The sequence below is a fragment of the Salvia hispanica genome, chromosome 3 (genome assembly GCF_023119035.1).
Source record: "Salvia hispanica cultivar TCC Black 2014 chromosome 3, UniMelb_Shisp_WGS_1.0, whole genome shotgun sequence".
Classification (NCBI taxonomy): domain Eukaryota; kingdom Viridiplantae; phylum Streptophyta; class Magnoliopsida; order Lamiales; family Lamiaceae; genus Salvia; species Salvia hispanica.
Genome location: NC_062967.1, coordinates 17,743,762 through 17,766,421, shown reverse-complemented (window position 1 = coordinate 17,766,421; position 22,660 = coordinate 17,743,762). Strand labels below are relative to the sequence as shown.

Genomic DNA, 22,660 nt, shown 5'->3' with positions numbered 1-22,660 from the left:
GATCTCGAGAATCAACCCGAGATGATGAAGGGTAAATCCACCATCTATGGTTGTACATCTGCCGGTCCCACATAGGCGCACCCACCGGAAGCATATGCGTCTCTCCTCTGATCGGAGGCGTAACTGGCAGTGAAGGCTGCGCCTCCCCGGCCGGAGGCGTAACTGGCAGTGAAAGCGGTGCCTCCCCGACCGGAGGTGTAACTGGCAGTGAAGGCAGCTCCTCCCCGACCGGATGCATAACTGCGGTAGTGAAGGCGAGTCCTCCCTGACCGGAGGTGTAACTGGATGTGAAGATGGCACCTCCCCGATCGGAGGTCTTGCTGGAGGTGAAGGCGACGCCACCTTTGAGGGGTCCGACAGGCCAGTAATGTCGGATGAAGAGTTTTTAAGGAGATATGTCATCACCGATTCTGACAAGCTGTCGTGGGAGAGAAACAAGACTGAGGCAGAAAGGGAGGTGAAGGCACTCTTTGGTGAACACTACTTGGATCCGTGATATAGATGAGATCTTTCTATATGTTTACTTTCTCAGAACGGATTGTCATTGGTGTATAGATCTGTGATCGTTGGTTATATATGTGTGATCTGTAATGTCGTTGGTTGTATATCTGTGATGGTGTTGGTGATGTTTTGAATAGAATGTCGTTGGTCGTATATCGGTGATGGTGTTGGTGATGTTTTGAATTTGGTTGGTGATGTTGTGAATTTGGTGATTTGATCTTTTTGTTTCAGAGTTGCCATTGCATCATTCACAAATTGCATTTGCGGTCACATGCCGCCAATGTGGTGGTCGCTATATTCCCTTTCCTTGTTCTGTATCGGGGTTTATCATCACTACTTACCAACACATCGATGTGTGTCTCGTTTAGTGCCCCTAGGCATCACTACTCAACATCAAAGAAAATAATGGTTGGCATTGTGCAACAATTTTATAAAATCTTTTCATATATAGGTACACAAAAGTAGAAAAAATTATCGGAAATCACTTCCAGCGGTGGTCCACACAATCTGCAGCGACATGTGTTGGTTTGGAGAGAATCACGGAGTGGAGGCCGAGGACTGCGCCAAGGACTCTATTGACGTGGTACGACACAGTGGCACTAGACCTTTTGTAATGGAACCTGGCCAACCGATTCTTTTCATGGTGTGTTAGGACTCTAACAAAGATTTTCACTTGTTCTTCGACCCCAAGAACCTTACCAAGATGCAACCCTTCTCGTTCAACTAGAATTTGGCACAACCTGCCGAATGTGTCGCCATCCATACGTAGATTTGACATATAGTTAGCATCGTTCAAGTTCAGTAGTCGCTCCAGGTATTCTAATTGATATGGAATTTTATTTGGGAAGCTATATCATCTTGCATTCTCTACAATTGTGCACTTTGCTATTCTAGTTCGTGAGCTTCTATATCTTTGGACGAGGATGGTGGTCTCAACACTATAGACAAGCATTATAACCTCTAGAAACATGTGAGCCAGGCGTTGTTACTCAATGGAGATCTCATCCCGCTTCCTGATGTATTATGTAGCTGAACAACTTGGCAAAAACAAGAGTACAACTCAGAACGTCACATCAAGTTACCATACCAATTTTATGCCCTTGGAGAGGTATAAGTTGGTGTGTCATTCGATCCAGTTTTGCAATTGAAAGTCAAACCAACAATATTTTCCAAAATTAACAGATTGAAACAAACTATCATAATATAAAATATAAACATCTCAAGCAAGATCTTTTCAATAAAAAAATGACGGTGATGGACAACGAATAAATTACATGGTAATGGGGCTTAAATACTTCACAATAGCCAAGCTTTAGTCAGATTTTGCATTTACCTCAACAAGATTGGAGAACTTATATGAATGTAATGATTGATTGATGGTTCCTCCGACGACCGTTCTAGCCTACTCAATCCTCCTCCGACAACTCTATCTAAGTGTTGAGACAAAGGACTTGACCCAAATATTGATCGAAAAAAAAGTTCAAGTGAAGATCTCAATTCCAGATTTCAAACAAATTACCACAGAATTGGCAAGACACATACGAACACTACCCGCTGTTGTCCGCAGGCATATCTTATTAATGAGGCTCGTTTCATGCATGTGTTCCATAGTAAAATTGCACCCAAATCCATGAACTAACAACCATTTTTGATCCAGGTGGGTGCGAAATTCGCCAAAGTCAGGAGATCGCACAAATCAGAAGGGCGAAAGTAAGGATCAAGAAAAGAAGGAGAAAACTACGGCATTGAGCTGATCAAGTCAAATTCTAACGGAGCCAGCTAGAGTTCTGCATTGGGTGAGAAAGCCAAAGACCCCACCTACAAGTGTGCCGGACAGTAATGACATTTCAGGGAGGTGGTACCCTAGGGATGAGAGCCCTACGCCTCCCTATATAAGGAAGTCCAACACACGAAGAAAAAAGAGAGTTCCCCCATTTTTAGTTTTCGCTCAGTAGTTAGGGGGGTTCTCAACAACTTTCTTAGAGTAGTTTAGGGTCTCAGGTCTCTTATAGGACTGAAACTGGAGCTCATTTTCCTTTCTTGTTCTTGAATTCTCGCACACACACACGCTTGGTCTTGTTCTTAGTTAACTGGTAGTTTGGTTTCGGTGTTAGTTTCTGCACGATTTCAGCTTTCGGTTCTGTATTCCACCCCGAGAAGGGGTGATGAAACACTTTACTACTTTCTTTGTTTGTTTCCTGTTTCCTTTTCATGTAATCAACTTTTTAATGTATTGTTTTAGTTAAATCTGAATTTATGTTTTCATTTTCTAGCTTTGTGTTCTGTTTCATGCATGATGTTTTAGATCAGCTTTCATTTCCGCTTTTATGTTTTGTGTCTTAGCTTAGAAGTGTCTTGTTCTATTTTGATTTGTTTAGATCTGCCGTTTTATGTTCGAGACGTCTTAATATGTTAGATCTAGTAGTTTCTGTTTCGTTTCATGCATGAGTATGGGTTCGTTCTTGTTTTTACATAGTCATAGCTTAGATCTAGGAGTAGATTAAAGTTTTATGTGTTTTCTGATGTTTCGTCTTCTTTAGGTTTCCAGATCTGTTATCTACTCTGTTTTCCATGTTGATTTGTTGAAGAAGATGAAGTTGTTAGAAAGTTTTTACTTTACAGTGCTTTTTGCAGGGGAGTGACAGTCCCTGTTTGTCCATTTATGGAAATGTCAGTCAAGTTGATCAAGTAGTTTAGTTAAGCTGCTCAATTTAGTTTATTTTTCAAAGTCTAGTAGTTAAACTTAACCCACCCCCTAGAAAGCATGGCAGCAGCCAAGCAACTCAAGCCGTGTCATGCAAACAAATTTTCCAACGCTTCATCTCTGTGGGATCAATCCTTACTTCCCTATACTAGTTAAATAGTATCAGTGGGTTAAGGTTTTTGATAACACACTCCTTTTACCTTTTCGCTTCATCTCATTCGAGTCGGAGTAAACCGAGATGATCAACCTGAGCTTTTACCGGATCCACTCACCCGCACTTTTGCAGGTAGCAGGCACAAATAGGCTGGCTTGATCAGGTCGATGATCCAACTTGAGCAGTCCACAACGATTTAACAAAAGAGAATGAAGAGAGTGAAACTAGAGGAGAGAGCACAATCACTTACCTCGCTAATTTGTTGTTATTAGGTGTTCGATTTTGCGCCGAGAATGTGGTTGAGTCGGTGGTGTTGTTTCTCCCGATTAGGCCACGACTGAGATGAGAGAGAGAATGTGAGCCGAAATTTAAATTTGGGGGTGAATCTAAAATTCGAGCGTAAAAATATCTTTTTGGTGTCCAAGTCTCTCAATTCTAAGCTCCCAAGAATTGAAAACAACGTCTTTGGCGAGATTTATTTTAGGAGCATTTTAGATGAACAATTGAGGGCTAAGCCCAATATCTTGGGCTTGCCAGAATTGTATCACAAACTTAACAACAGAATTTGATCAAATATGGACCTAAAACTGGACATATCTGATAAACTGAACATCTCCTAATGAAGTGTGTCCTCTTTTGCACTAAAATTTCTTCAACCTTTTTTTTTATCTACCTCTTACGTTACTAATTTCGCGTTAAAACACATGTTACCTACAAAAGTATTAGTACTTTTTGTAAAATGATGTAGTAAAACTAGTCGACCTTAGCTTAGATTCTTAGTTTTGGTGGATGAAATGAGTTTTAATGTAAAATCAGTACATTATTCGAAATAAAAAATAAAATAGGTAATGTATGAAAGAGAAAGAAGAAAGATAGATAAAGTAAGGGAGAAAAATATAAAAATGGATAATAAATTTGAAGAAATTTTCTATTTTAGTAGTATGCAATTAATTTTAATGGACGAACCAAAATATAAATATGAAAGTAATGTAATGAACGAACCAAAATGAAAATTTGAAAGTAATGAGGAGTATTTTTTTAATGGATGAGAAAGTAGGGGTGCGTAAGGGTGACATCGGTCTTAAAGGACAATTTGACAACCACGTAGCATGAAATCTGCTATACCTAGACAAACAACTCGGCATATGGTTCGAAGCAATCTGCGATACGAAATCAGAGCACTATGGTGACACCCTATTTAAAATGACAATCTAGGCAAACAATTTGTTATACATAGGCAAACAATCTATGATACATAAGCAAGCAATTCATCATATGGTTCCAAGCAATCTGCGATACAAAATTAGAGATAATCAAACAATCTATTATGCAAATAAGCAAGCAAGCCTGCCATGTGACAGACTAAGATTGAATCTGCTCCTAAATCTAAGGGTTCTCATTGGTGGTATGGTTGTCATTTTTACAATCCCGAGAAAGTATACGATAAACTAACGTAGGGTTTTAAAGAAAAAATAAAATGGAAATGGTCATTTTAAGTGCTTATAATGTTAATTTTTCCCTTTGAACTTCACATCAAATAAAACCTGCAAAATAATCTATCGTAATACATACTTTTAAAATGAATAAAAAAGAACACGGAGATTCAATGTCACATAAAGTTATCCTCTATACAAGAAAATCACACAGCAACAGGGTAAAAACATACAGATTGTTAGCAGTATTGTACAATCACCATATCTTAATCACGAGCTGTTTTTAGCAGGAGGAGGCCATCACAATCTTCGGTTAGAGGTTGCATCGACATAATTCAAATCGCTGGCCTCTCTGCTTGCGTCATCCCCTTCCTGTCGTTCGCTGCCCGGCCTTCTCAGGCTTCCAACGGCCAAGTCATCAAAACTTGATTCATTTCTCCACGGTGGAGGCGTCACACAGTCTGATTCTCCCATCACTCTCTGAGAGGAATGACCGACTCTCAGGGTCTGCAGTTTCGCAAAGGACTCCCTCATTGCAGTCATCGCTTCAAAGAATCGGGTGCAAGATGCCAAAGCAACAGGAATTGGACGGAGCATCTCCTAAAACAACACAATTTGTAATTTCCATGAAGTTTAGAATCTGGCATAGGCATATAATGCTTTGTACGAAGAATTTATAAAAAAAATTACATCTGTATCTCATACTCCATTCCATAATAGTGGATGCATTTCTTTCCGGCACGGAGATTAAAAAAAATTGTGTTAAATGAGTTAAGTAAAAGGAAGAATAAAGTAGGAAAGGAAAAATGTAGAGAGATAAGAGAGAATAAAGTAAAAGAGAGTAATGTAAGTGAGAAGAAATATGTTACTTTTACTAAAAAGGGAAATGACTCCACTATTATGGAACGTACCAAAATGGCAAAATGACTCCACTACTATGAAATGGAGGAAGTACAGTTTAAGCCATCAGCTTCAAAAATTTACTCCAGCATTAAGTGCTAGGCAAAATAATAGTTACAGTAAAAAGGATTCTTGTATATGATCCAAGAGTATTCGTTTCGATACTCCATTTTCTTCAATGAGCTGCAACATTAACACAATGCTATCACAGTAGCTAATCTAAGAAACTTTAGTTTCGTCCATCTCAATTCAGGACTTTTATTGGGGCCAGAACATTAATTCTAGCTTGTGTTGTCATGCTATTACTTATTATGTGAACCTTCTCACGAACAATGTCCTCATTTTCATAGTACTTGACTATTAAGGTTAGTATTTTCCTACTGCTATCATCATAAATCTGTATGAAGAAATATCTAGGAATCTGCAAATTCAATATTTACTAAAACAAGTAGAGACAGAAAAGTAAGCAAGTGCAGTGTGTGGTATTTGTAGTTTGAAACTGAGGTAACAAACTGAGATGCACAGTTTTAACTTACCCCCCATACTGTAGGTGGTTCTTTAAAATTTTGGCTCCACTGAAAATCAGCAACGGAAGCTGTTAAAGCCCCATAATCACTCGCTGCCTTCATTAGCAATTCTGAAAATTGTTTCTATGCAAACCAGAAACACCAAAACAAGTATTAGAGATCTCTCAGAAGTCATCTTGGAGGTCCACAAAGTAAATTTTGATAAGCAGCAAACTAGACGATTTAGATAGTACTTGCAGGGGAAATACACACAGTAACTTCAGGCAGGATATTTCAGAAAGCATTGACCTTATATGAATGGTAAATAGACAACACAGGAGTTCACAAATTAATCTTATAGGTCGTGAAGCCGCTTTCTTATAGGTGAATGTTGTGATATTAGATTACCAGAACCTTAACCACCTTACAGTATGCACTTCTTTAAAAAATGAGCATTGATGAGATTGTAACTTCTGATCTTGTTCGACTTCAATACACAAGTATCATATGAAGGCAATAATATATGAGTAAATTGGATAACATTTGGTATACCTGAAACTCAGCTTCCACGGGTATGCAATCCAATGAGTAAGGCTGCTGAAGGCGGGCTATAATCCGGTCCTAGAAAACAAGCTAGCAAGTTAATGAGCCTAGTACTATATATTTTACATAGAAACAGTGATTAAGCATATCGTGCATGAACAATCAGAAAAAAAAAAGGATAGAGAAACATTTTCTCAGAGATATCTTAGAACATTATCAACAAATTCATTCTTTTAATTCCATCCCAAAGCATAGGAATTTGGCAGCACCTCGTTTGCTATTTACCTTGTTTTGAATAACATCTTTCAAAATAGACGTGATTCGAGCTAAAGTCTCAATTTTCTTCTCCATTTCACTCACATGCGTCAAATGAGCCACATTCTTGTCTTCCTAAAAGTTCAACAAAGAATTATATGAGCTATACAAACAGAATTGTTCCACAAAGTAAATCAAATGCTACATTTCAAAACTACCAAATATAGCAAATGATACGGCAACAACACAAAATTATCAAAACCAACCCTCGGAACCCAATATTCAAGTAAAAAATTGTCGAAATCCAAAATGTATTACCTTTCTGCCTTGAAGTTCAACTTGCAGATCCGCGATTTTTCTCTGTACAGCGGTCAATTCTCTCAATATCCTTATCAAATCATCTCCTTTTGCACCAGATAAATTCTGAATTTCCTCCTGATCGAAAAACAAATCCAAGTCAAACACAAACTCAGCATCGCCAACATTACCGCAACACGAGATCGAGCATGGAAATTTTATCAGTGCTAGGGCAGATGAACTACGCGCAATCGCGATAATTTGCATTACCAACTACCTAAACACACACATATTGGAGCAATTCTAGAACAGATCCAGCTTCAGCGTAGATCTTGCAGACCTGAGAAGGCGGCGGCGCGACGGTGAAACCGAGATCGGCGGCGATGGACAAGGCGTCGGACATTCCCCCCACTCTCCTCAGAGGCTTCTTCCCCACCCAAGTTGTGTCGCCGCCCATTGACATCACACGTTTTTTGTATGTTGTTGTGTGTACGAGCGGGGGCGCCGGCCGGCAAAATTGCCGGCGATTTAGACGGCGGAGGATCGGAGTGAGTTACAAGTCACGAAATTTGATTTTTAGAAGTGCAATTTCAAATATTGAACTGGATAAAGAGGAGAAATGATGTATTGTGATTTGTGAATTTATGACTGACCATAATACCAGAAATTTGATTATTTATTTCGAACTAAATTGAATTTAAAATTTTGATTTGGATATTTTTCGAATTTGAAATCATGACCCAACTTTCATTTGTTACCACTTGCCACCAACAGGATACATTACTAAAACATCTTTGTTTCTATTTTATTCCTTCTATTTAAAACACAAAATAAACTTGAATAAAATCTTGTATCGGCTAAGAAGTGAGTCATCTGGATAGAGAGAGTAGTAATCCCTATTTGTTAATCCGTCTGTCTCATAAGAATATGCACTCTTTCATTTTAGTCCATACCATAATAATATGCACTTTCTTAATTTGGAAACTCTTTTGTCTCTAATAAAGTGAGACTCAGTCTCCAATAATAATACTTTAATTATTTTTTCTTTTTACTTTTTTCTTACTTTACCAATTGTGCACTAAAACGTGTGTTCAACTAAAAGTGTATGAATTATAACACATTCAGATAAGCCTATTAATCACAACACATGAAGTTAATGTAGAACATCTAGTCCATGAATCATAACACATTAAGTTAATATAGAGCAATACAATCCTTAAAACAACATTTTCTTTATCACTCATAAATGTCCAAGAGCTAAATTCTCAATATCAAGTCGATGGACAAATTCCTCGCAAACTAAGTCCATGATTCTTGTTTCTACATCCACAACTCTATATGCAATGGGAAATATACAATCACTTGGATCAATTTCTACAAGTACATGGAGTTGAGTATTGTAAACAACTAATATCCCAGAGGCCTACAACTAGCTAAGAAGTCTTCTTACATGCATAAATACATGTTTTGAAAAATAAGATCCTATAAAGACCCTGGGGATAGATCTTTACCATTCCTTTGCATAATCCTAGAGTTCACCATACTATTCGACCTCAAATGTCATAACTTTTTCTAAAACATGCTTTCTTGCTCTCCAAATCTTTGACCTACATGTCTTTACTTTAAAGTTTACCTCATGTTGATGGACCAATGACTTAGAAGAAAATTCTGGGAATGCTCGTAGATGTTCTTGGTAAGTTTCGCTCAACCATAAGTATATCTCTCGATAATCTCTCAAACACATTTGTGATTGTCCTTGAACTTCTTTTATCTGGATTGTTTCTTAGTAATAGACGATGCGTTCATCCAACCTTCATAGTTTAAACAATTAAACATTAACCGATCATTTCCATCCCTTACACCCTTTATATTATAAAAATGACATATTGTCTAATGGCCTACTGCCTACTTCAACACCTCTTCATTTATAAGTACAGTAACATTTAATTATTGAACTTTTGATATTTCATATCCCTTTTAGCATTGCATATCCCTCTTACTGTCTTACATGCCATCTTGATCTTTGTTTCCTCATTACTAGAATGAATACTTGTCATTCCATTAGACTCATTTCCTTCACCTTCACCTTTTGTCCAAATCTCCATATTTTAATCACACTCATATTCATTAGTCACCTCATCTCTGCCTTCATCACCATTTCTTTCATCCTCGAACACAAACATAAATATCATCCACACGATCATTCAGTTCATCAATATTATCATATAGTACTAAGTTGATGTTAACTTCGATTGTTAACATACCATATAACTTATCAAGATTATAATTTAACATAAAAAATGTAATAGTTCAAGTAAAAATAAAACAAATAATTTATAGAGAAAGATTGACATAAAAATGAATAGAGAGAAAAATATTTTACATAGAGAAGTTGGAGGTATAGCTTGTCGCGACTCACACACCTTTGTATCTAATTGATGAGTCAACCAATTGGTGAGTTAAAAATTGTGCCTACGATTTGTATTAAAACGTCAACATAATTTTTTGTAAACTTCATCTTTTTGTACGAATTTGAAACAAATGCGAAACATTTTATATGAATAGTAGATTTACCCAGAAATTCTAGATTTAATTAGGGCTGGGGAATTATACCGAAATACCGGAATATCGGACTTACCGTACTGAAAAAATACCGAAAATACCGTTTTTTCGGTATACCGTAGTTTTCGGTACGGTATAATACCTTACCGATAGAGATCGATACGGTAACGGTATAAGATTTCCCATACCGCGGTATACCGAAGATTCGGTATATACCGATGCTTCGGTATACCGTGGTATACAGGTATACCAATTGATATATATATAATATAAATATATATTTACATATGTTATATTTAAACTAAATTTTAAAAAATAAGAATTTTTATTATAGAAAAAAATAAAAGAATCAAAATTGGGAACCCTATTTTTTGAAGTAGTTGAAAACTAGATTTTTTTTTTAATATTTTGGATATAATAGATTTTTTCACGGTATAATGGTATAACGGTATGCCGTACCACAAAACACGGTATAACGGTATATCGGAATGCCATATCGCAGTTCGGTATACCGCAAAAGTAAGGTATACTGAAATGCGGTACAGTATACCGATAACTCGGTATGGTAACGGTATGAAAAACTGCCATACCGAATTTCCGGTATACCGAACTCCGGTATACCGAAACTTACGGTACGGTATCGGTAAGGTTTTTGTCATACCGTAACTTTCGGTACGGTATACGGTATGACACTCCCGGTAAGGTATACCGTACCGAACCACCCCTAGATTTAATACCCAAACCAAAATTAGAATATCTAATCTAAACTTGATTAAATTTGAATTTAATTTTTTCAAATTTTGAATCGGATCATAGTTTAGGAAAATTTTAAAATTCTGGATCAGTTTTGAACGTGTATATTAAAAATCGAAAAAATCCAAAAGTCTAAGCATACCCAAAAACCCGAAAATCTGAAATTTGGTTATGCATTAGGCTTGCAAAAACAACTAATGAATTCCTCCAATTTATTATCTGTAATTTCTGTATTGGCCAACTTTTATTTTTAAAAGAAATCAAGAAAAAAAAGGGATATAAGTCTACATGTAGCAAACTGTTGATGCTTAGAAGAATCACAAAAGTGAATAAAATTAGCAGCAGCAAATAATCGCAATATATAACAAAATAAAACTGAACTCGACAAGATAAGTCGAAGATGGAAATACAAAACACTGCTTCTGAGTCAAAGGCACTCTGGAAATTCAACTACAATATACGCAAATGCGATATCTGCAGTCAGAAACAAGTTCACATCTCCTCTAGATGAATAATTGAAGCTATACCTTTCAAACCGAGTGCGTCCGAGCTTACAATTATTGAAGCTAAATGGATGGATGTTCAGCAAGAAAGCAGGCCACGCAGACCACTCAAGGAAGATGAGCACGAGCCTCTTGCACGATTTCAACAGCTGTTAGGATCTTGTTTTCTCCAATACTATCAAAAGAATCCAGGAATTTCCCCGGGCTGGGGAGCTAGCTCGTTGTTACTGAACCTTTCCTCATCATAGAAACCAGCTCGAACAACCCTTCCCCCAAAGAAGCGACCATCAAGTTCTATGAGGGCCTTAGTTGCTTGCTCTGATCTCTCAAATTGGATAAAGATTCTCACAGCTTCCTCATGTGGGAAGTTTGGCTCTGTGATCTCAAAAATCAAGACGCGGGTCACTGTGCCAAATTTAGTACACTCCTCCGCCACCTCACCTTCTAAATCATCATCAACCTCACCAGGACCAACCTTAGAAAAAAGCAAAACACGGAATTGCATATTAGTTAGCACGCATATAAACTGCACAAATGAAATCGTTAAAAACTAATAGAGGCCATAAGCCCAGGTGAAGAACAAGGACCAAACATTGTGGATTATTTTCAGGCACCAAATGGATAGAATACACATACAGTGCCTACGAATTTGTAACGACTCAAATCAAGTTTCAATTTGTTTACACAAAGGGAACAAATAATAACCAGGATACAGTACATAGAATACACATGCATATGACTAGCTGACCTATAAAACTGTAAAAGAGAACAGTTGCAAAGATAAAAATAAAAAAATACTCCTACAAAATCCAAACAACAAAGAAACCATGCAATACATTGATCACCTCAACCCATTAGAACATTCTTTAGCGTGCAAAAGATCACATAACAGCCCCACGAATTAGAATTACATGTTTGAACCATAGGCTCCAATTTGATTCGAAAGAGAGATACTACTTAGGATAGATAATAGATATTGGCTCAATCTTAGTTCACTCCTAATGTTTCAAATCATACCTAGCAATTAGTATTGTCTAAACCTCCATGACCCTAAAATTGAACCGCAAAAGCATAAGCAATTTCTGAATTCTACCTCTAGTATATACAGAAGGCGAGAACCGTGACTACGATTTAACTAATTATCAGCAAACACATTATATAAGCGAACCTCCATCTACCAAAACTGAAATCCAAGTAAAAGCAGTTTCCAGACTCTAAGCTCCGGTCTTTACGACAAGTGACCATGATAGGGAGCATATACGTCATTCATTCAACTAAACTATCCACAGACAAATTATAAGTGAAATCAAGATAACCAAATTGTCATCTCTCCTAACCATCAGCCGTATAAGCTAAAGATCAACAAAATTCCCAAAGCTCAAAACATCTCTATCACAAACACCACCCAATTAACCAATCATGATGACCAAATGCATATAAAAATGAAGCCATTACCATATTCCTGAGAAGCACAACTCTCGTTGGCGTTCCGCTGAAACTAACACTCTTAACCTTCTTACTCGACTCACTGGCATTGACGATCACGCCGCCTCTCTTATCGGTCTTCTTTGCCATCAACGGTGTGGTAATTCCCTGCTCCTGCTTCCCCAGCCCCTGCCCTTCCTTCCACCCCATCTTCGCCATCATTCTCTGCGCCGCAGTCATCTTCCCTTCAGCTCCAAGCCCTAAACCCCCAGTCTCAGATTTCCCAATCCGAAACCCTTCTTCTCTATCTCCCCCACTGGAATTAGGCGGAGGGGAAGGCGATCTCGGCACTCCACCACTCAAAGCCGCCCTCCTCCGCCACGCCTCCTCTCCGGATATGCTCAATTCCTTCTCCCGATCCCTTTCCCTCTCCCTCCGCTCCCTGTCCTCCCTCTCCCTCTCTCTCCTTTCCCTCTCCTCCAATTCCTTCCTCAGCTCCGCCTCCGCCTGCTTCCGCTTCCGCTCGTGGCGGTACTCCTCGTAGTCGTTAGGGCGCGCGGGATCGTACTCCTCCACGACGGAGCTGGTGACGCCGACTAGGGCGGGCTGGAAAGCCGCTGCGGTCGGATTAGGGTTTCTGTTCTCGTCGGCGGGTTTATTGGAGAGGGGCGGCGGAATCGGCTTGGGGTGCGGCGGTTTAGGTCGGAGGATTGTTTGGGGAGGGGCGAAGGGCTTTCGGAGCGTGGGCGGCGCCATCTTGGCGCTGCTCGACCAGACATTTGTGGTGGTGGAATTGTCGTCCGCCTTGGACGACGGCGGTGGAAGGTCGCCGTACAAGCCGCCCAGCATAATGCAAAGAAGCGTATGCAGAGATGCAATTTCTGGAAATCAGTAGTTGAAAAGTTTAGAGATTTGGGAGAGATGAATGAAATATCAAAACTCAAACATTGACCCCCTTTTTAATTGGATTTTCCACTTTCTCCCCCAACTATTTTATTCTAGTCGGGATTAGTGCAACCGCAATGCTGCGGATGTCCGATTGGACTTCCCATCGGAATTTTCAAAAACACCTCCTGCCACGTTATAAGGACTTTCCACTGCACTGTCACATCATAAGGACTTTTCAATGCACAATGACAGACATCCCCAAGGACTTCGGCGCGCACTTCCCGCAATAAAAAAATTCACATATTTACGGAATTAGATTTTCGACACGAATACGGACGGAGAAAATGGAACAACTTCATTAAAAAAAAACATACATAATTATATATAAAAAAAATTACATAGTCATAAAAAAAAATACAACCCCAAGCTTCAACAAATGCGACCCCCGGCTCACTCCTCGTCCTCCGCGTCGTTGCCGTCGCTAGTGCCGTTGCCGTCGTCCCGACGCCACTATCGGGCAAGGGTGTCATCCCCAAATCGCGTCTCAATGTGTCGATAACATCCTTCAACATCATCTTGTATAACGGATCAGTCGTGTTATGCCACATTTCCATAGTCTGTACCAGGCTATGCATTTGCTGGGCGCGAGCGAGATTGCTGATCTCGGGAGTGGCCTCCGATTGGACCTCATCGGACCCGCTGGCGCTTCCCCTTGCCATCCGCTGCGCAGTCTTTCCCCTAACCGGGCGACGACGGCGGCGGGAAGACGCTTGAGGGGTCGGGATCTCTGCCTCGGCTTCGGGGAGCTCGTGCGAACCGGCACGCTGCTGTACTCGCCGGAAGTGCTGATCTTCGTCCGCTTTGGCCAGCCAGCTTCAACACCCGCACAAAACTTGGGCAGAATTCTTCACCACGAGATAGACCTTCCAATGCTCGAATTCACGGAACTTCAACGCCCTGTCGGGGTACCGCTGCATGGAAAGGTTCTTCACATCCTACTCGGACATGCCACTAGTTGCTTGGCGGAGGTTGTTTTGGTAGATGCCGGCAAATCGGCTGAGCTTAGGCCTCAACCGCTCCCACTGTTTCCGGCATTGCTCGGAACCGTGAGGCTTTCCACCATCCGGTTTGAATCGGAGGTAACCTTGACTAATGCGCACCCACATTCTGGCGATATGCTGGTTAGCCCTGATGTAGGGATCCTCGACTACATCGACCCAGGCCCTCGCCAGCGCGACGTTTTCCGCCATGCTCCAGACGGTACTCTTTCCCGTCTCCTCCACATCCTCCTCCTCCTCGGCCCCCGCACGCGAGGACGAGGTAGGGCCTTTGCCCTTGTCCCTTGCCCATGCCTCAATGGGAGTCTCCCTGACCGGAGATAGCCCCAACTACTCAAAAGAGAAAGTCTCGATGCCGGTGAACTGAGTCTCCTGAGGAGTACTTTGGGGAGAATCACTAGACAATAAATCCATATAGGGACGATAGACATTGTCCCCAGGTGATTGGGGCCCCTGCTAACCTCCCTCCTCCCCTCCCCCAACAGCGGCAGGCATGCCCTGCATCATTCCCCCCATCATCCCCGGTGTCATGCCCCCCATCCCCACTGCCATCCGGGGCATCATCCCCCCCATCCCGCTGCCCTGGGCATCATTCCCGACATCATCCCTGTCATCCCTCCACTCACCCCGGGCATCTGGGGCACCATCCCACCCATCCCAGGGTACATATTGTAGTACGGCCCCATCATCCCCGCCATTTGGGGCGTTATCCCCGCCATTGCGCTCGCGTTTCCCTCACCTTCGGCGGGAAACGTCGGTGTTTGTGACTCGCTCGTGGCGGGAGTTCCTATCGTTCTCCATTTATTATCTTCAACAGAAATGAAATTTAGACAGAGAAAAACTTGTTAACACAAGTGGTGCGAATGAAATGAAGTTCAACGAACTGTATACATATAGTTTTTTTTAAAAAGAAAAAAAATAAGAAGTCCAATTAATATATGGTCATCGGCGTGTAGATTCATACAAAAAAAAAAAAAAAGGAAATGGATATCAGTTCCCGTCTATCTCACTTTCACTTATACATCTAATTCTATCCTTATGACATCTCACCTATTTACCATGCATTTTCTATGCCTAAGAGATAGCGGAATAAATCAATTCAATAATAAGATAAGACAGTAGAATATAGTGGCAGTGGTAATGGTTAAGCTCCAGCCAAGCCACCGGGTGGCTTGGCACAAGGTATCATAAAAGTTGAAATGTGACAAATTTTGTGGGACAGACGAAAATAAAAAAAATGTGACAAATTTTTTGGGACGGTGGAGTAAAAATATTTAAATAATTTAATTATTTTTATGAAATCTAAAAAGGCGCATGAAGAGAGAATAAAATAAGAAAAATGATTTTTTGCTAAAAAGTGAAATGACTCACTTATACAACTCAGTTATTTTGGGGCATAGGACAATGGACCCCACATTCCACTAATTTATTCCACTTATATTTTAGTATTACTATAAAATTAATAATATATAAAAGTATGATCCATATTTCTTAACTTTTTTCACCTACTTTCTTAGTATGAAACTTAGTTGTAAATGCTTAGCTCATAATGATCGAATTTGTCATGATTATCGGTGGTCACACTCTTAAAAAATTTCAATAACATTTGGAACGAGAGATGGATGTATATCAAATGTACAGTTGTCCGTAAAGTATTTGGTGATCACGGGATATTCTGGTTCGTCATGGTAACATAAATTAACTTTCTACATAGTGTCTTATTATCAAAAGACATTAGCTCGTGCACACCATAATTTGTGCATCGCAACGTTTGAGTTTGATTTAAGCTTGACTCAAGCTTTTATGTTACTACTACTATTCGATCTTGACTTTCCACTAAATTCTCAAGCTCAAATCATCGTCCAATTTATTTAATACTTATATAAATACTTAAAAGTTTGTGAAAGTTAATAATATTTAAAGTGTGATTTAAAACAACTTGTTACTTAGCTTCGATTGAAAAATCATATATTGGGTCGATTAAAGGTTCATACGCATGCTGAATTAATAAGTTGGTAAACAAATAAATTTGAATATATTCACTCGAGTTTAGCGAGATAAAATTACCAAACTTGAAATTGAACTCAGAGCTGGATTAATATCAGATTCCATCCATACGATTGCTAATATAACGATTTAGTGATTTTTCTTTGTGATAGATGAATTTTGTGGTAAATACTCAACAAATCTAATTTATCAACGTAGTACTACTAATATTCTTGATTAAATTTATTTGAGACAAAACTATATTGGGCCTGTATTCAAGAAATGGGCCTAATTTGGGATTTCATTTTCCATTGCAACCCAAAAACCCTACAATCCCTTAAACCTCTTGCTCTCTCCGTTGCAGACACTCAGAAAATTATGAAGGGCGGCAAAAGGAGGCCGTCTAATCCGGCCAAGGCCAGAACTAACGGTAAGAAGCGGTTCTCCTCCATCGCCGATGATTCGTTTTTTGAAGCTACGGATCAGAAGCGGCGCCGTAAATTCGAGAACGATGAAGAGATTAAGAGCAGTGACGAAGATGGAGGTGATTCCGATTCCGAGAAGGAGGAGGAGATAGACGAGACGCCCGCGGAGAAGCGGAAACGGTTGGCCGACGCCTTTCTCGAGAAGCTCAGGGCGAAGGAGAGGGAAAGAGAGGAAAATGAGGAATCGGAGGAGGAAGGTGAAGGGCGGAGGGAGAGGGAAGGCGAGAGGGATACGCTCATTGCGAAGATTTTGCAGCAGGATCAACTCGAAGAGAGCGGCCGCGTTCGACGAGCTCTTGCTTCCAGGTTTGTGTCATTTTCAGCTCAATTTGGTATGTTGAAGTAAATACGCATAACTGAGCTCAATTTGGGGTTTAGGGATTGTATTTATCGAATGTGAGAAATTTAGCATGTGATCGTTATTGATGTTTTGCTGTATAGGTGTTTGAATTAGGATTGGTTTGTGTATTGATTTTAGGGTTCAGAAGCCAGAAACTAGCCAAGGATTTCAATTTTTAGTAAAGCACAGGCAACCTGTGACTTGTGTGGCTCTATCTGAGGACGACTCTAGAGGATTTTCGGCTTCCAAGGATGGTGCCATTGTTCACTGGGATGTTGAGACTGGGAAAACTGAAAAGTACCTCTGGCCTTCTGATGAAGTTTTGAAGGCTCATGGTTTGAAGGACCCGCAAGGTCGAGCTAAGAAGCAAAGTAAACAGGTTCTAGCATTGGCTGTTAGCTCTGATGGTCGGTATCTAGCTACTGGAGGCCTTGATCGGCATGTTCATCTGTGGGACGTTCGCACACGCCAGCATCTTCAGGTGTGATTCAATTACATTGCAAAATATTTTCGAAGAGGGAATTGGATTTTTTGCTGCTAGATTGCAACATGCTCTCTTGCTATAATCATACTGACTTTGTTTAATAAAATTTGAATCTTTGTTGAGTCTAGATGTTTATTGGGAACTTCTTTATTCATTTGATGGTGCATATACTTGATATGAAGCATCCAAAGATTCAAGCTGCTTTTAATATATTTGCTTAACACACAATTTGCATATAATGTTAAATGCAGGCTTTTCCGGGACATAAAGGACCTGTTTCTTGCTTAACATTTAGGCAAGGTACTGCAGAGCTCTTCTCTGGCTCATTTGATCGTTCTATCAAGATTTGGAATGCAGAAGATAGGACTTACATAAGCACACTATTTGGTCACCAGAGTGAAGTTTTAACAATTGACAGCTTGAGAAAAGAACGTGTATTGACTGTTGGACGTGACCGTACCATGCATTTGTGGAAGGTAATTTAAACCTTTTGAGTGGTTGCAGCAGCAGCTACCGAGTATATATATATCCTAGTGCAGCTAGCCTTACTTCCCCACTTGCATTGTTTCTCTCATGTGTGATATCTGGCTAACTGAGATGCATCAGTACATTGGGAACTGTGAATAGTGAATCAATATTCTTATCATCTTTCTGCAAAATCTCGCTTAAATTAACTTGTCACAAATAAAATGCATTAGCCCACGTATGAATTAAGCTGCTTTCAAGCTTTAATATTGTGGGGGTTCATTTGGGAATTTTTGTACCATGGATATATTATTCACTCCTCAACTTGGTTAGATTGTGCAGTTGATAGTTTTATTCTCATGCCATTATTTAACTATTGTATTTGTTACATATGCAAGAATAGGTACCGGAAGAATCACAATTAGTATTTCGAGCTCCGGCATCTTCACTTGAGTGCTGTTGCTTTATTAATAATGATGATTTCTTGTCGGGTTCTGATGATGGAAATGTTGAGCTCTGGAATGTGCTACGCAAGAAGCCTGTCCATATTGTAAAGAATGCACACGTCTCATGTAGTGAAAACAAGTCTGATCAGAATAATTTGGAAGGGCTTTCAAATGGCCATAAAGGTTACTAAATGCATCACTATCTGAGTCAATAACAATAGCCTATCTGCTATCTTTAAGTCATGGAGCTCTGTTCATGCAATTTATAATTCTTAGTTCATCTTTTACAGAAAACGAGGTCCATAATTCATCAAGAAATGGTTCAGCTGTGCTTTCCTGGGTCAGCTCAGTGGCTGTCTGCAGAAGCAGCGATCTTGCTGCTTCAGGAGCTGGAAATGGATTAGTGCGCCTTTGGGCTATTGAAAATGAATCTAAAGGCCTTCGTCCCTTATTTGAACTCAACTTGGTAAGTGTTTGCTTTCTATTTCTTCCAGATTGTTGAACAAGCTTTCTTGTATTAGTTTGATGACATAATCGGTGCAAATTTCCCGGGCCTTCACTTACAAAGAGTACATTCAGACTCATAAAAGATACATTGACCCCAAACAAATTACTATCTCACCTGTGTGGATATCATATAGAACTACCTCAATGCTCATTTTAATTTTATTGATTTGTGATTATAATTCTGTACTTTATGTCTTACATTGTTATTCTGATGGTCTAAACGCAGGATGGATTTGTAAATTCCTTGGCATTTGCGAAATCTGGAAAGTTTCTAATTGCTGGGGTTGCACAGGTGAAGCTTCTTTCATCTTCACTTATATGTTTAGATCTCCTCGCCATCTGCAGTTTGTGTTATAGCGTGAGAATTGGTGAAACTTCTCTTATTTGTTGTTACTCTTATTTGGCATTGTGTTTCTTCTTATGTTCCTCTACGTGATAGTCTTTTTCAAATGGCATCTTCATGCAAGTATCTTTTGTAATTAAGTCATCTTTTGCTAAAGTGAGTGTCTATATTGAGGTGCTAACTTGGATAACAATGTGTTTTAACTTTGAATAAACAAGAGAAGCCACCTCAATTGCACATTAGAATAAATCCGTAGCATGTGAAATTTGAAAACATCTTGCCTAATAAAGCTAGAAGAAATCGGTAGCATTTGATTTATAAAAATTAATATAACCAGCTCCTAGTCCTTGATGATAAGCACGTGGATTATTATTTATCATCACCTGAATCGAGAAGGGTTAAGCACAAATGTTGGATCATATAGGATTGTTTAACTCTTCGTCTACTGTGGTGTAAATGTTCTTCAAAGATATGCACTGATTGTATAGTTCATAAAAGATGTTAACGGAGCTTAGCTTAGATGCAATGTGGAGTTTGAGCACATCTATTAGTAGCAATCTAACATTCTATCTCTTGGCAGGAGCCTCGATTGGGAAGGTGGGGACGTGCTGCTTCTGCCAAAAACGGAGTTGCATTACATCCTTTGAAACTGTCATGACCCTATATTCCACATTCAGTCTTCTCAACGATGAGATTATAAAGCAAAATTTAAGAGCCTGCTTTCTGCTTCTCTGACTCTGACTGATATCTCAATCTTGAACTCTGAAAGAAAAAATGATCACCCCTGTATCGAATCAATGGTTGTCATCGTTTAGGGCCTCTCAAAATTGTTCGTGGCTCGAGATATGAAGAAGCTAATCTGTGTTATGTACCAACCGGGAAACTAAGGTAACTTTCTTAGATATTGGTGAGTGTGAAGTGTATCGAGAACCTTGTTTCCCGGAGGTCGACCTGCTTAAAGCTTAAAGAAATCCTTTCCTTGCGTTCCTTTTGTCTTGAGTCTTGACTGTAGAAGGCCTCACAGTTTGCCGATAAATTTTGTATTTGATGTAACCTTTCTTCAACTTGGTCAGTTAGTGTATCATTAAATTTTGTGGGGAAAACATCATTGGATATATTTGTTACCCTTTTATTTATGTGAGGAAAATGTGCTGGAATTATTCTATAAATGAGTCCTTTTCACTACTTTATAGATCCCCTTCTAACATGTTATACTTTTTGCTCATATATATATGTAATTGGAAATAAAAGATTTTATAAACAACCACTAAATACCTCTTTCGTCGCCAAATAAATACCATCCTCTTAAACTTTTGTGATTTCTAAAGGATTATTGGGTACTCCAATTTTGTAAAAGACAAAAATATAGGAGCACTCACATTGGGCGGCCGAGCACCTGAGCCCATCCCATTGTGGACGAGGGGCCGATGATCGGCTCCCTCTCTCCTCAAATGGCCGATGTCACAGGGCCTTTGATCACCTCCCTCCCCCAGTGTGGGGTCATCGGCCCTATTGATGAATTTTTTTAAAATTATTTTTAAACCTCTATATATACCTCAATACCCCATTCATTTACATCCACCCATTCATTCTCAACCTATACTTATTTTCATCTCTAGAAAATTAATTTCAACAATTCTCCACAATTGTGTTGAATTTATTTTTGTTGACTATTTTATTTGATACCATCAATTAAAAATGAAGTATACCAATATTGATGATGTGGAAATAATATGGCAAGTGGGATAAGCCTTGAAATAGGTCCTTTTCATTACATGGAGATAGACTTTGTGGATAAAATGCTGATGTGAAAATAGGAAAGAAGATAGACCCATGAGATGAGCCTATCCACCTTGAGTGCTCTAAAGTCTAAAATACACTTGAGATGAGCCTATCCACTACGAGTGATCTAAAGTCTAACAGTGTCCACAATAGAGTGAAACAGCCACGATTCCGCCAAGGCACAACCACAAAAACTATTCCGCCACATCATCACAAAAATTAAGAAAAAAAAATGGCGTGGAGGACCGCCGCGGCTCCCTTCCGGCATGCAATAGGCGCGGCGGCTCCGCCACCACCGCCCCTTCCACGCCGCCAATGCGTCTCTCTCCCGCAGCGGCTCACCCTTGTCCAGCAATAGACCATTGCGGCGGTGCTATTATGGACACTCTAAATGCACATGATCTCACTTCTTTTATCTTGACATTAATCTTATCTACCAAACACCAACATAAATTTTGAGTGGGCGGACTAGAATAAAAATATTTAGTACTAAGTGAGGGAAAAAATAAATTAATTTTACTATTATTAAATTATACTATAAAAATATAAATCTAATGAATAACTGATATTCAAAAGAAAAAAAAATGCACATCTAACCAAGAAAATACTCCCTCCATCCCACATAATTTTACACAGTTTGACTTGACACGGATTTTAAGAAATGTAATAGAAAGTGAGTTGAAAAAGTTGGTGGGATATGAGTCCTCCTTTAAAGTATTGATTTTATAATAAAATGTGAGTAGGAATGAGTTAGTGGAATATGAAGTCCACTACCAAAAATAGTAAAAGTGAAATGGGTAAAATTATGTGGGATGGACTAAAATGGAATACTGGGTAAAATTATGTGGGACGGAGGGAGTATAATATAATAAATAATAATGTGAGGTCAGATTCATCGATGTTGCACGACTATAATTTACTCGTCATGATATTGTTAAAAAACATACTCCAATGAACAACTATTAATCTTGTAATTTAGGTTAAAGATATTAAAAGTGATTATTGTTATAAATAAAAATGACTGTTCTTAAAATGAAAGTAAGTATTTTATAAAATTAAGATACAGTGTATGTCAAATGAAAAAGTAAAACTTTTCATGATTAAAAATAATTGCTGCATAATCATATTGTTCATAATAAGGTAAATATCCTAATGTACTACAAGAATTATTATTCAAAAAATGGATTTAACACAAAAAGTATCGGATCCGGTCTGACCGCTTCCAAAATTAATTCTTTGACATTCCAACATTATTATACAGAAATCATATGCACAATTATCATCTAAAAGAAAGCTACTAATTTACAAATTAAATATCGAATTACCAATTGTTCCAATTA

The 22,660-nt window shown here is 39.1% G+C and overlaps 3 protein-coding genes across 3 annotated transcripts; 1 reads left to right on the top strand and 2 right to left on the bottom strand.

Annotated features, from left to right (window-relative positions):
• Positions 1–4,916: 4,916 nt before the first annotated feature.
• LOC125211514 (AUGMIN subunit 2) lies at positions 4,917–7,924 on the bottom strand. Its single transcript, XM_048111339.1, has 6 exons — positions 7,634–7,924; positions 7,315–7,431; positions 7,027–7,131; positions 6,751–6,819; positions 6,229–6,342; positions 4,917–5,392 (listed from the first exon to the last, which is right to left on the bottom strand). Exons 1-6 carry the CDS (start codon positions 7,754–7,756, stop codon positions 5,093–5,095), a joined length of 828 nt encoding a protein of 275 aa, XP_047967296.1. The 5' UTR covers positions 7,757–7,924; the 3' UTR covers positions 4,917–5,092.
• A 3,019-nt stretch (positions 7,925–10,943) lies between these two features.
• Positions 10,944–13,463, bottom strand: LOC125215229 (DNA-damage-repair/toleration protein DRT111, chloroplastic). The gene is made up of 2 exons (XM_048116590.1): positions 12,567–13,463; positions 10,944–11,586 (listed from the first exon to the last, which is right to left on the bottom strand). Exons 1-2 carry the CDS (start codon positions 13,383–13,385, stop codon positions 11,290–11,292), a joined length of 1,116 nt encoding a protein of 371 aa, XP_047972547.1. The 5' UTR covers positions 13,386–13,463; the 3' UTR covers positions 10,944–11,289.
• Positions 13,464–16,803: 3,340 nt separating this feature from the next.
• On the top strand, positions 16,804–20,707 carry LOC125215137 (U3 snoRNP-associated protein-like YAOH). The gene is made up of 7 exons (XM_048116462.1): positions 16,804–17,259; positions 17,432–17,774; positions 18,029–18,253; positions 18,646–18,871; positions 18,979–19,154; positions 19,422–19,487; positions 20,119–20,707. Exons 1-7 carry the CDS (start codon positions 16,847–16,849, stop codon positions 20,194–20,196), a joined length of 1,527 nt encoding a protein of 508 aa, XP_047972419.1. The 5' UTR covers positions 16,804–16,846; the 3' UTR covers positions 20,197–20,707.
• Positions 20,708–22,660: the final 1,953 nt, after the last annotated feature.

Coding starts and splice junctions, on each gene's coding strand:
- LOC125211514 (XM_048111339.1), bottom strand. CDS start 7,756: ATGTCAATGGGCGGCGACACAACTTGGGTGGGGAAGAAGCCTCTGAGG. Junction 6,343..6,750: donor CCGTGGAAGCTGAGTTTCAG/GTATACCAAATG, acceptor TGGTTTGCATAG/AAACAATTTTCAGAATTGCT. Junction 5,393..6,228: donor AACCACCTACAGTATGGGGG/GTAAGTTAAAAC, acceptor GTGTTGTTTTAG/GAGATGCTCCGTCCAATTCC.
- LOC125215229 (XM_048116590.1), bottom strand. CDS start 13,385: ATGCTGGGCGGCTTGTACGGCGACCTTCCACCGCCGTCGTCCAAGGCG. Junction 11,587..12,566: donor TTGTGCTTCTCAGGAATATG/GTAATGGCTTCA, acceptor CTTTTTTCTAAG/GTTGGTCCTGGTGAGGTTGA.
- LOC125215137 (XM_048116462.1), top strand. CDS start 16,847: ATGAAGGGCGGCAAAAGGAGGCCGTCTAATCCGGCCAAGGCCAGAACT. Junction 18,254..18,645: donor GTACCATGCATTTGTGGAAG/GTAATTTAAACC, acceptor ATGCAAGAATAG/GTACCGGAAGAATCACAATT. Junction 19,488..20,118: donor TAATTGCTGGGGTTGCACAG/GTGAAGCTTCTT, acceptor ATCTCTTGGCAG/GAGCCTCGATTGGGAAGGTG.